Source organism: Acanthochromis polyacanthus, chromosome 2, assembly GCF_021347895.1.
Source record: "Acanthochromis polyacanthus isolate Apoly-LR-REF ecotype Palm Island chromosome 2, KAUST_Apoly_ChrSc, whole genome shotgun sequence".
Taxonomy (NCBI): domain Eukaryota; kingdom Metazoa; phylum Chordata; class Actinopteri; family Pomacentridae; genus Acanthochromis; species Acanthochromis polyacanthus.
Genome location: NC_067114.1, coordinates 28,776,642 through 28,790,425, shown reverse-complemented (window position 1 = coordinate 28,790,425; position 13,784 = coordinate 28,776,642). Strand labels below are relative to the sequence as shown.

Genomic DNA, 13,784 nt, shown 5'->3' with positions numbered 1-13,784 from the left:
AGAAGCACTGTCTGCTTTAAGCCTTATAGTTAGGGTTTTTTAACAAAATGTCCAATGTTTGTTGGTTTCACAGGTATGGATTTGTTTTTGTTTATTTGAGTATGTAAATATAAATATGTTGTTCCAAAGATTTTGCTGGACAGAAGAAGCACTTGGCACTCTTTGAAGCTGGAAAAATGAATTGTTTCTTTTTTTACTTTTGAAGTAAAAAATAGATTTGCATATTTATACATTCTTAATTTGTTTAATTATAGAAAAGGAGATTTTAAGGGTTTGTGTACCTTATCTGGAGCAAATCATATCAAACACTGGGGAGATAAATTCAGATTCTCCAGCTGCTAACATTTACATGCATTTAACTGTCTATCTGACTCAGCAGTAGTGCTTAGGTGTACCCTCGTAGCACATCAAATGGCTGTGAACATAATTGACATCAATTCTTGTATTCCGGTGTTGCCGACTCTGCTATTTGGTTTGGTAAATTAAGTGCGCCCCCCCAAGGGAAAAATTCACCAGCTGCCACTGAGTTGAAGAACTCCAGATCTGAGCTGTCTGCACAGGTGGTGTTTGGGGGGCTGGAGAAAACATTGGATAAAACTATGAATGTCCTCTAATATCAGTGGGTCAATATTATCGGCCCAATATTGGCATAAAAATGTAATATCTGTAAATATCTTTATTGTTTTGTTTTGTTTTTTTTTGCCTATCATGAAAACTGATAAATGAATGCTTGGATTTTGCCGCCATTTATTGGCCCATAGAGGAAGGGAGAGAGACATTTGGAAAGCCTTGTTGGCATCCAGTGGAGCACCACAATAAAATCAGGTGTGATGAGTTAATTCCACAACAGGAGATATGTGATGTTACATAAAATTAGTTAAATAGCCCACATATATTGGTATCAGCTGATATCCGAATCAGAAATTGAGAGTTGGACAATATCGGCATGTTGGTTATTGGCAATAAAGCCAATATCGGACCTCCCTAGATACAACTATTATCTTACAGTTTTTGAATGCCGCAGTATTTCACAGTTTGTTTTTCCATTACATTTTTTCTGACTCCTTGCTGCCAGCTTTTTGCCATTTTTTACAGTGACTGTAGCGACTCCTGCTCAACGTGCAGCTGTTTTCTAAAGACCCATGATCCTATTCTGTGAGGAAAACAACACCGTCTGCTGGTGGCAGTCGGATAAAAGCACCGAGCTGATATTCTGATATTCTCAGTTTGCCTGTTTGTTCTGCCCTGTCATCATTTCACAGACTGAACGCTTCACTTGGCATCTGTCACGGAGCTGTGTGTTCTTTATACGGCATGAAAGGGACCAGAGTGGAACCTTAGAGAGCACAAGGTAAGAACTCTAAATTTTCTATAATGTTACCGTCATTTATTTGTTGCAACATTTATTTTCTGTCAGCAGGACTTTTGCTATCAGTCATGTTAGAATGTTTATTGTAAATTACTTAAAGCTTATGGTTTATTTCACTAACTGTATTCTACTTTCTAATATGCCTTTGAGAAGTTTTAAAACTTTTTTTTGTTTCTTTCATTCTGTTGCTTTTGACCAAAAATAAGAGTCCATTGTTATCCAGGTATTTTTGTTGGCTGTAGTCTGTGATATTAGAGCTCACTGGACAAGTTCTCACCCTCACAAAGCAGAATCTAAGCCCTCATTTCTCCGCTTCATTCTGTGTTCATGTTTTTAACCTGTACTTTTACAAATGTTACGTTTTTATAAGAGAGCGTTTGAGAGCAAATCAGTTTAAAATAAAAACCTTTAAGCCTTGCCGTGGATCAGAAAACATGACTAAAAAGTCCGTAAGTGGAAGTACGGGGAGTTAATACTGGTTTTGTATTTCTTCCTGTGAGCATTTGAAAAGGTTGACTGGTCCCTGAATGTGATCGGGTGTTTGTTTGCCTCCAGATGTTTGCACTTCATCCATCACAGCTTCGGGTGGTTGCTGTTTTGTGTGTCATCGTCCTGCTGGCAACTTATTTTGTGATGTTTCGTGACGTTTCTGGAGAGCAGCACAAGCAGGCTTCCACGAGACCAAGACAGAGGTAGAGCCGACTATTTGTCTGTGTGCAAACTGCACAGGGAGGTGGTTCCGTTTAACTCTGTGCAATTTCTTGCTGAACGTCTCAAAGGAAATTTTATAGTCATAGTGGCAATGAAATGTAGTTTGGTTGCCTTGAGATGTAAATTCGTTGATGCAAATTTGACTTGTTTCTGCACCACGCCCGTTCAAATAACTTACAGTCTCATCTATATGTCTTCTTCCACTCTGTGTTAAATAGATCAATGATTCTGCTGTCCTATATCATAAACAACCCAACAGAATAGCATTATATATGGTAAACATTAATTTTGACACAGAAAATTATTAACATGATTAATATTAATTCTGAGATCCGAATATTTGCCAGCCCTCCGAGCCGAATATTTGGCTTGTTCCTCCGTTTACTTACTACCTCTGATGTTACAGACCGAAGCGAATTTTCGGTTTGTTCCTCCGTCAGTCCATCCATCAGCCCGCTGGTGATAAAACCAAGACTGAGCTGAAAAATGGCTGATTTCATCTGTAAATACTGAGGTGAAGACGAATTTCTTTAGATATAGAGCGTTTCGTCTTTGGACTACAGTTGAACCACTTCAAAGCTGCACCAAGAGGCTTGTCTTGGAGCTAGTCAGCTTGGTTTTTTGTGATGAAGCTATTCTCTTTATTGGTGGGGTGAAGCCAACATGCAGGAGTGCCAGGGAATGAAAGCTGTCGTTCTGTGTGACTTACCCTGTAATGTGGTGGATCACGTCCTCCAACTTGTTGACCTGTTGGGATTAGAATAAAGCCATGTATGAACATTCGCCTTTGTATTTCCTTAAACTGAGAGTAAGAGCTTCAGAGTTGGTATGTTGCTGACCTTATCAGGCTTCCTAGCTACAATCTCATTGGCCTCAAAATTTCACGGAAATTGTTCTTAGGGTTGCATTCTCTCAAGGATGTGATCTTCATGCTACTAAAACATTGTGGCTGTTTTGAATTAAAACCATTCTCCCTATCACATGCATAATATTCCCACCCTTTCAGGTCAGCACTCCCCAGTCACCTTCCCTCTCCTGGTCCATGCGCGTGTCCTAAAGGCTCATCAATTCTCAAAACATCCATACCCGAGAACCAGTATGAAGAGCTGCTGCAACGCCGAGCTAAAGAGTTCCAAAAATACAAAGCCAGGTACGGGACGGAGGGATGGGTTGAAGAATGGATGGGTGTTCTCATGAGCTGTGTTTTCAAAATGTATTTTTATGCACATTTGAAATATAGCCAATGGGGGAAAAAGAAAGATAATTTATTGGATTTTAAACCCAGTTATTGCTAAAAGAATATTATCTTGACAAAATGCACTGACTGTGAATTAATTGGCCCATTGTTACCCTAGATTTTGAGGTCTTTAGCTCATGATTTCCCTATTACAGGCATTAGAATTAGTACTGCCATGTTCTACCTCTAGTACTACAATGTTGTTACCCAGATATTTTCTTATTATTCCACTGTTGTTAGACCAGCAGTAGCCCTGCATAGCAAAACAAATGTCCTTAATGTCAATGTTTATCTTTGACTTTACTTCAATGCAACGTCCTCTAATAAGACACTCTGGAGAGGCAAATCAGATACATACAAAACATATTTGCCTGCCAAATGAATGTGAACATCACGTCTTCTGTTGACAATTTTAAGCAAACATTAGCTCAAAAGGAAATGTTGGCACAGCAATTAAAACCAAGAGCAACTTATTTGCACGACCAACCCACTCTGCATCTTCCCAACAGGACATCGTCTGTACTATCCAGACTGCTGTTTGCTTTGCCAAACTCCCCTCTGCAGTATCCTATCCAGGGTTACACAGTACGACCTTTGACAGCCACTCTCATACCAGGTAGGTTATCCTCTATATCTGGCTTAGAGAGCCATTAATCAGTTGTCAAATTTTGACATTACAAAACAAAATGAAACAGTAGTAAGCTGGAGAAGGTTGACTTTATCAGAGTCAAGGAACATGCAGTAACAAACTAGACTTTCAGGAAATGTTACCTGTAAGCACAAACAACTGTCGCACCCAAAAAAAAAAAAAATGCAGTGAAGATTGATCTAGTCTTCAGTGCTATACCCTTCTGCAGCACAGAACTGAATTCTTTGCTTGATTGGGAGCCAGTGTAGTTGTTACAGGATGGGGGTGATGTGGTGGCAGGAGGGGGTTTGGATTATGATATGGGAGGCAGAGTAGTGAATGACTTGAAGTTTATGGAGGGACTTTTGAGGGAGGCCGAACAGAAGGGAGTTATGGTAGTCCAGATGTGAGGTGACGAGGCTGTGCGCAAGGATGGAGGTGCTGTGGGGGGTGAGGTAGGGGTGGAGACGGTTGATATAGATGGAAGTAAGCAGACCGACTGATGTTATTGACATGTGAATGAAATGATAGTGTGCTATGGAGGATGACACCCAGACTCTTTACCTGAGGGGAGGGGGAGACTGAGGAGCTGTAAATGGTGAGGGAGAAACTGTCAACTTTAGATAGGATGGATTTGGTGTCGATGAGGAGGAATTCTGTTATTAGGGTTTGATTTTAGAAAGTTAGAAGTGAACCAGGAATTGATTTCAGAGAGACAGGCGGAAAGGGAGGGAGGAGGAAATGTTGAGTTTGGTTTGCAGGAAAAGTAGAGCTGGGTGTCATCCGCCAAGCAGTCAAAGTGAATGTTAAACTTATGGAAAATACGGCCAAGGGGGAGGAGGTATGTCATAAAGAGGAGGGGCCCCAGGACAGAGCCCTGGGGCACACCTGAGTTGACTGGGGAGGGATCAGATGTGAAGGACTTGAGTTGTATAAAGTGAGAGCGGTCTTTGAGATATGACTGAAACCAGAGGAGGAGGGTGTGCGTGATACCGAGTGAGGAGAGTGGACTGAGGAGCATGGAGGTGAGATGGTGTCGAAGGCACTCAGGTCAAGGAGCTGATTCGGCGGAGTAAAGGGTTGGAAACCGGATGGAAACGGCTCGTGCAGGTTATTTTTGGTGAGGTGAGAGTGGAATTGAGTGGCTACTGTTTTTTCAAGGATTTTAGATCGGAAAGGTAAATTGGAGATGGGGTTATTGAAATCATTGGAATCTGAACTAGGTTTTTTGACAATCGGGATGACGGCTGCAATTTTGAAAAGTGAGGGAACAACACCTGTGGAGAGTGAGGAGTGAATAATGTCAGTTATGAGGGGAAGCAGAGGGGAAAGGCAGGATTTTACAAGGGTTGAGGGGAGGGGATCTAACTGGGATGTGGAGGACTTGGATTTCTGTATGATGTCCAATAATTCAGAAGAATCTGGGAGTTTAAAACAGGTGTGTGGGAAGTATTCAAGTGTATGGGGAGGGAAAGAATCAGAGAGGAGGAGCTGGTGGATAAGATAAGATAAACTTTATTGATCCCACAATGGGGAAAGTTCACCGTTACAGCAGCTCCTAGGAGAAAAAAATAGTATAAAGGCAGAATAAATAAGAAACACTGTGACGTTATGGATTTTCTGATTGAAGAACAACATCAGGAAATTGCAGGCGTCGGTAGGAAAAAAAATGGGAAGGCAGGGAGTGGGGAGACTGGAAAGTGTTATTGAGCAGTGAGAAGAGAGACTGTTTTTCCTTCATTGGAGATGACGAGACCGAAGTAGCAGGTGGATCTGGTTTGAGTTATGGAGTCTTTGTAATGAGTTCAGTGAGTAGTTTACATGCCTTTGTGTATAGTGAAACCAGTTCTTCTGTAGAGACATTCAAGTTGACGCCCTTTTGCCTTTACTGAACAGAGTTCATGGGTGTACAAGGGGGAAGATGAGGTAAAGGAAACAGATTGGGTTTCCAGAGGGGCAAGAGAGGTGAGGATGCTGCTGAGAGTGTCATTATAGTGCGAGACCAGATCATCAGGCATGGAAAGAGAGTCTGGGAACGTGATATTGTCAATTTTGGAGAGAAGTGTGTCCATATAAGTGTCCTTTAAGTTCCGGAAAGTGATGAGACATGAGGACTTGATGGCAGAAAGGCAGAGGGCAGTGTCAAACGTAAGGAGGAAGTGGTTTGAAACATGAATATCATCAGCAGAGAGGTTGGAAGGGGTAAGGCCAGAGTAGCTCTATAAGAGAACAGATGCTCACACAAATATGCAAAACACACACTTTACACAAGTCATAAAACCATAAAACACTTGAACATTTGCCAGTGAGCAGCGGCAGCCAGATGTACCTGCGTTCACTCAATCCAAACCAGGTAAATAATATTTATAGGACTTATTTCATTATCTTGGTGAGTTGCTTTCCATCTGTTCTAATGGTCAATAAAACCTGAAACTTCCATAAAACTGCATCATGCAAGTGTTAGATCATTTCAATTTCAGGTTTAGGGATCTATGCAGGAGAAAGAAACAGCTACAAGGTTGGTGTGATCCTGAAGATCAGATTGACTACTCATTCTCACTCAGATGTCTCTGATAGAAAGGTTTCGTTTCTCATGCAAGATGGCTGCTGATTTATTTTTTTAAATTCAGAGATCGATCAGTGTGTATGATATATAACTTAACACACTTCAATAAAGTTTCAGTGTATTTTAATCTGGTGCAACTTGTGTCCTAAATGTGACCACTGTAACCCTGTAGGGTTTTGCTGACTGCAATCCTTGTTGAGATTCTGAGAAAAAAAAGACACTGAATTTGCATTTATGCTCTCACAGAAATACTTTTTTTGTTTTGTGTAAATATTGTTCAGGCAGATACATCATATTCTGTCATTGTTCAGCAGCCTTCTTGGTGTTAACCTTGGTGGAAGGGGCAGAAGCTTCACTGTAAATGGGATAGAAATTCTGTTTTTTACTGGTTTTACATGTTGTAATAATGCATGTCTCAGATCAGATACTCATCCAAACACAGCCACTGTGGTAAGGCGTATGTAATAAGATCAGTGATGACTTTCCACATTTCTGAAGGCCTGGTCACACCAGCGATTAAAAATGGACACAGCTCCTTGCAAACTCCATTCATTTCAACAGAACCACTAAGAACAGCGAGCTTCTTTGGCAGGCGAGAAGCAACCCTGTGCAAATTTCCTGTGTTTAATGACTTTGGTGCAGTTTGACTTGGAAATTTGCACCACTGACCAACAGCAAGGTATTTAAACGTGCCAAATGTGTGTTTTGCATAAATTGGCAAACTTTTTTCTCCCTAATTAGAACTTTGTGCTGATTAAAACGTCTGTAAGTGTACAACATGCCATCAAGCATCTAAAACCAAGTATTTTGTAAAGACATGCAGGTGAATGTAGGTGTGCCACATTCTGGTGTGACTGGGCTTCTATTCAGTAAAACGTGACTGTGAGGGTGCGGTGGTGTCACAGCTTATTGTGATCGATTGCTGCACACAATAAGGTCTGCAGTGGCTATTCTGCTCTTTTAAGCCCTGACAGCAGGGCCTGTCCTGACTTGCATTGATTTTCTGGTTTCGTAGCTGTGGTGTGGGGCTGGTCATCATTCAGCTTGAGGAATGAAAAAATGAAAAATTGTGTAAGAAACTGAAGGCCAATTAGCACCAGTGAGGAGTCTGCTGTGAAGCAAGATCAGTGGGTTAGCAGAGAATACTGGGTCTAAAGTCAGAGCTTTCAGTGTCACAAAGGCACATCTTTCCTGAACCCTTGTTGAGGAAGTTGGTCTTGGAAAAAAAAAAATCCCAAAATAGGATAATCAAGTTTTCAGTTTTCCGATGCTTCTTGACCTAGTCATCTGTGACATGCTGTTCCATCTGGAAACACAATCAGATCTAAGCTTATAATTGTGATATTCCATCAAAATATCTTCTTTCTATAGGTCTGATTTTTAAAAACTACCAATAACAAATCCAGATTCTGTCAAAAACCATTTCTACACTCATCGATGTAACCGTGAAGCATTAGCGATTCAGCTGCAAGCAGAAGCTATGTGGTAAAAAACGACAACAACAACAACAAAAACAGGGGCTTTTCAGCTGAACTGCAGGCTGTGCCTAGACAAAGCAGATAGGAAACAAGTACAGAAACAAATTATAAATGTACAAAGAAAAGCATCTGTATTAGTCACCATTTTTCTCCCAGTATCAGTACCACTGGTGGGCAGGTTTTTAGAAGATGCATAAATATGTCTGCCAAGTCCATTTTAGACTGCTGGGGCTGCAGCTAATAGAACACACATTAGAACATGTATTATATTGTTGGTATTTATCCCAGAAATTTTCAATCAGTAACATTAATTTCACTTTGGTTTGGCTAAAACCTAAAGTGATATCAACATATCTTTCATCATTTTAATGTACTAACACACTATTAATGGTTTTCTAAGTCAGCAACACACCATTGGCCATTTTGTACAGAAAAAAAGAGTCAGTTCCAGCATCAAATGTCTCCTTTTATGAGAGCACAGAGAACAAGGAGGAAAAAAGCCTGGTTAACAAAACAAATAAGAACCACCATCGTGATATCTATTATCTCAAACTGGGGTGTTTTTTTTTCCCGAACCAACGTACACGAAAACGTCTGACCATTTCAAACTTGCTGGGTAGTACACCCCTCTGGTGCCTAAAACAAACTTTGACCTTTCTGACTAGCTGAGGCATATTCACGTTAATCTGGCATATTAGATCCGAATCTTCTGATGATTGGTGGCCTGATTCTTGCAGGAGTTGCACAGTTTTCTTTTGCGATTGTAAAACTAACTGCAGATGATTGTATTATGGATGCTGTGACTGCTTTGTGGTTTATTTATGTGTGTCTTTAGGTGTCCCTGAGTGTGTCCAAAGGCGTCCTGACTACAGAGACTCCACCTGAAGGAGTGACAGTGAAAGGTGATTCCACTGTTACAGCTAAATTCACGTCATACGGCTGCAGCTGCTGGATGGATATGAATCCACCTGATGTGGTTAAGCAAAGCAGTTGTTGTGACTAGTTTGGCTATGCTCAGCCAAACTAGTGATTTTAATTATTTTCAGCCTATTTCTTAGACGCTAGTGATCTTAATATAGCTGCTGGCTATTTGCAGTGCTTCAGATATTGGAACGTTTGTACTGTTTTCCAGGAATCCATTGGTTTCATTTTAATACAACATGAAAATGTGTTGTGGTGAGTTTTGCCACTCAAACACGAGACAAACTGGTCATGTTATTTGCATTACCACGTAGTTAGTTGATGACTAAAATGACTTAGTTTGCTTCTTGTGAACGTCTCTGCTTGTAAATGACAGGCGCTGGTGAGAAGGAAGTGATCCTTGAGTCCAGCAGTCTGGTGATCCTCAATGACCTGCTGGCCAAAGTGTCCTACGCCAGCACCATCTACCATATAAACACTGGAGATCTGGGTATGTGTCCAAGAAATCAGAAGTAAGCCAGAAAGAGTCATATTTCATTAAACACATTAAATGCATGAAACGGCCTAAACAAGAGTCTCCCTACAGTGTACCTTTAGTAAAGCGTACTGTTGTTTTTTTTGGTACTTAGCAACCTTCCAGTTTGAAGACCACAAAGCTGTGTTTCCGATTGCAATCAGACAACCTCACCTGCCAGTCCTGTACGACATGGGAACAGGTAGGAGCGCTCTCCTCATGACAGGTTCAATATTGACTTTCAACTATTTATGGTTGGATTCTGTTTCTCTGTTCTGTGTGTCAAAGTGTTCAAGCATCAAGAAAAAGAACTGTTCAAGAAGAAGATTTCCTCTTTTTATTAGACTGAAAATGTAGTTTTCATTTCTTTAGGACTCCAGCTGCATTATTTCTCAAGTTAAGGCATTTCAGACATTGCTCCACAGATTGGCGCAAAAAAAAAAACCCAACACAAAAATTGACTAGACCCCGCTATGGAAGCAAATCAGGCTCATCAGGTTTTGAATTTAAACATACAACAGTGACACAAACCGGCGTCACATGACCAGAGGAGCGTCACATGATTGGCTGGGTGTTGGTTCGATTCAGGCCACGATCGATTATTTACGTCCCTGGATGTGAGCAGTGAATTTTTAATTAGTTTATTACATTATGATGAGCTAAATTCAGGCATAAAATAATCACATACATAAATTTCAATGCAAAAAAATTGAAAGTTAGAAATTCAACATCTTTAAATTCAAAATTTAGAGAGACCCAACCTTCTTTAAGACTCAAAAACCAATGTCACCTAGGACCCTAGATTTTACACATGATCAACTCAATCAATGTTTGCCTCTTTAAAATAAGCATCAGTCAAAATGAAGACAGTCAGGCGTGGGGCATTCAGTGAATTAAGGCAGAATGACCCAACAGTATGCCAGACAGACATTTTAGTTGACAAGAAATTGTATGAAACATTCATTAAATTAAAGAAACTTGCAATAGTAAGCCAGCAGGCGTAATATCACCTCAGCCCTTCTGTCTTCTCTTTCACTGAGAATTTATACAAATTAAACCACCTGATTCTAAACTACAACAAGTAGCCCGCAGGCTCATGTTAAACCGTGTGGAGAATTCATGCTAAAGTATTCATTCCATAATCATATATGGTAACTCATCATTCCGTCTTGGTTCTTTAAATGATTGCGCTGACCTCTCTGTCTGTCAGACATCAGCTCTCAAGTCACCATCACCACCAAGACCTTCCTGCGTTACGACAAACTGAACGTTCTGTTGAAGAGCATCCGGCAATTCTACAGAAACATTAAAGTCATTATTGCTGATGACAGCTTGGAACCAGAGAAAATTACTGGAGAAAACATCCAGCATTACATCATGCCTCCATCACAGGTACACACACACACACACACACACACACACACACACACAAACACTGTCATTTACTAGCCTAACACACATTTAAAACTCCTGACTTTTTCAAATTCTGACATTGGGTTTATGTATTTTAACTGTGTTAATTTAACTTGTGTTTGGTAGAATCATAGATATAAATAGAAACTTTCTATGGGTAAAATAACAACAGTTCTATCATATTGAATACATATTAAATCGATAAAGTTTTGTGAGTGGTTCCCTCTTACTACAATCTGAATGTCCTGAACAAAAGTTTCCATACCCAAAAAAGACTGTAAGCATCATGGCAGTCTTGAGTTTCCAGTGACTCCTATAGCTCTGAATTTTCTGTGATGGAATCACTGAAACTCATGTGTTTTGGTTCCAAAGAAGTCATTATGTATTTGCTTCTTCTATAGTTTTTTTTAAAGGTCTTCTGGGAATCAGTGGGCTGCGCAGTTGTGTAGTGGTTAGCACTTTTGCCTTGCAGCAAGAAGATCCCTGGTTCAAATCCCGGCCTGGGCCTGGGATTTTTACCTCAACTACTCACTTATGGTAGCCATCTCCAAGCTTCTAGTTGTATCTCTGACCACTCATCATGACAGAATTAATGCAGTTTGTTGGCTTTCTGGCACAGACTTGTTTCTTCATCACAGTCCACAGGTTCTTGATGGGGTTTAAGTCAGGACTTTGGGGAGACCAGTCTAAACCCTTAATTCCAGCCTGGTTTAACCATTTCTTTACCATTTTTAATGTGTGTTTGGAGCTATTGTCTTGTGGAAACATCCAGCTGCACCAAAGACCCAACCTTCTGGATGATGATAATTTTAGGTTTTAATGAAGGATGTGGAAGTAATCCTCCTCTGTCATGATTTAATTTACTTAGTGTAAAGCATTAGTTTAACTGGCAGCCAGATAGCTAAATTTTTGCTTAAGCTTTAAGGTTGTAGACGACAGGCTTCCTCCTTGCATGTTCACTGACTGTAAAACAAACTTGACTGTGGACACTGACGCCTGTGTTCCAGAAGCTTCTAGTTCATTGTGATTCCTGTTTGACTCTTGACTGTCCTGACTAGTTGTCTCTCAGCAGCACGTGATAGTTTGTGTTCTCTTCCTGACTGTGGCAATGACTCAACTGTACCATGAACTTTATATGTACAAACATTCCTTTGCAAAAATGATCGTGATATCTGTAGCTGCTCAAAGTTAATTTCATGACTCTCTGTGTCTCTCTCTCTCAGGATAGGGATTATCATAGCACACTACTACTATCATATTATTGACAAGTTATTTTGTTCCCTCTGTCAGTTCTCTGCTTTCAAATTACCTTTAGAAAAGATTGCAAAAGATATGAAAACCTGTTTTCTCCTTCAGGGCTGGTTTGCTGGCAGGAATCTGGCGATCTCCCAGGTAACCACCAAGTACTTTGTGTGGGTGGATGATGACTTCCTGTTCACGAAAAACACGAAATTAGAAAAGCTTGTGGAGGTGATGGAGGCGATCCCTGAACTGGATGTGGTGAGAATTAAACCATTCATGTCTAAGGAGTCTGCTTGTGTTAATTGCCTTAGAACATTATGAAGTGATTTGCCCATCACCCTAAAGTTGGTTGCTGGTGGACGTTCCAGGCTTTGGTTGCCCACTCCGTTTCCCACCCCATTTGTTTCCTAATGAATGCTAATCCTTTACTTCTACAGTGACACTCCACCCATATTTAATTTCTTTTACTAGCTACAGTTTATGGATGGCTTTATTTTAAAGTTCCAGGACTGTACACAGTGGATGTACATAGAGAGTAGGAATAACAGTAGCTGTCATTAAACAGGAAGTCATGTGACATCACGCTATCAAGAACCAGACCTATGTTACACAAACGTCTATATAATATTTCTAGTATCGTGCACAATGAGCATCGAATCACTTTACCTGTTTCAAAACGGAGACTGTAGACATAATCTGTTCTCTGGTCTCTCTGCTCATATCAGGTTGGTGGTTCTGTACAAGGGGGCCAGTTTCATTTTGTTCTTGAGTATGAGGAAGGAGACGAAATAGACGGTGGCTGCCTGAATCGGAGGTCTAACACAAAGTCGCATCCACTGCCTGGTTTCCCACAATGCTCTCTGGCCAGTGGCGTGGTCAACTTCTTCATGGCTCGTACAGATTCAGCCCTAAAGGTGGGATTTGATCCAAAGCTCTTGCGGGTAGCGCATTCAGGTAAGTCCAAACCTCAACAGAAGCACTAAGTCCAAACCTAGCTGAAGATTTTCATCTTAAATCATGAATGTCTGACTCTGACTCTAGAGTTTTTTATGGATGGCCTGGGCTCCCTGCTGGTTGCCTCATGTAGTGATGTGCCCATTGACCATCAGCCCAAAACAAAAGCAAACAAGGATCCTCGCTACAGCCGCTTCAGATCGCCTGGAAGGGATGACACTATCTACAAACTGCAGCTTCACTTCTTCAAAAACAACCTAAAGTGTATCCGATATGGTTAGATGAGAAAATATGGAGATCGGGCTTATTGGTTTCAGTTACCTACTTAAAATCTCTTTATTCAGCATTATACCAAAGGTTAATGAAACGTGCTGTTGCTACCTTCTAATTAGCTTTGTGCAATGAATGGGTTACTGGTCAACAGGTGATGAAAGGTCATTTGTATTTTTACTACAGGATTGGGGTCTCTGAATTAAACAAAAATATGTGAAATGTAATATGAAAATGTAAAATGTTGACATCACGCATCGTATTTGTCTTTTTTTAATTTCAGAAAAAAAGTGTGCCTTATTTTGACATGTCTAAAAAAAAAAAAAAAGAACGAAAACATTTTGTATTTGAGATGGAATCAAATTATGTGTTTCTTCTGTGTGCTGTAGTCTGAGGACGCTGAGGCTTTCAAATGATTCAGTTTTTTTTCCAGAAGACAAAGTTTTAGAAAGTGGCCCATTCTGCCAATGAGAATCCATGA

The 13,784-nt window shown here is 40.4% G+C and overlaps 1 protein-coding gene across 1 annotated transcript; it reads left to right on the top strand.

The window, feature by feature from the left end:
• The first annotated feature begins 1,253 nt into the window (after window positions 1–1,253).
• LOC110957418 (beta-1,4 N-acetylgalactosaminyltransferase 1-like) lies at window positions 1,254–13,556 on the top strand. The gene is made up of 12 exons (XM_051960707.1): window positions 1,254–1,351; window positions 1,925–2,061; window positions 3,087–3,230; window positions 3,827–3,933; window positions 6,426–6,463; window positions 8,825–8,891; window positions 9,287–9,400; window positions 9,540–9,626; window positions 10,635–10,816; window positions 12,194–12,337; window positions 12,805–13,033; window positions 13,121–13,556. The coding sequence occupies exons 2-12, from the start codon at window positions 1,925–1,927 to the stop codon at window positions 13,312–13,314; spliced, it is 1,443 nt and encodes a 480-aa protein (XP_051816667.1). The 5' UTR covers window positions 1,254–1,351; the 3' UTR covers window positions 13,315–13,556.
• The last annotated feature ends 228 nt before the right edge of the window (window positions 13,557–13,784 follow it).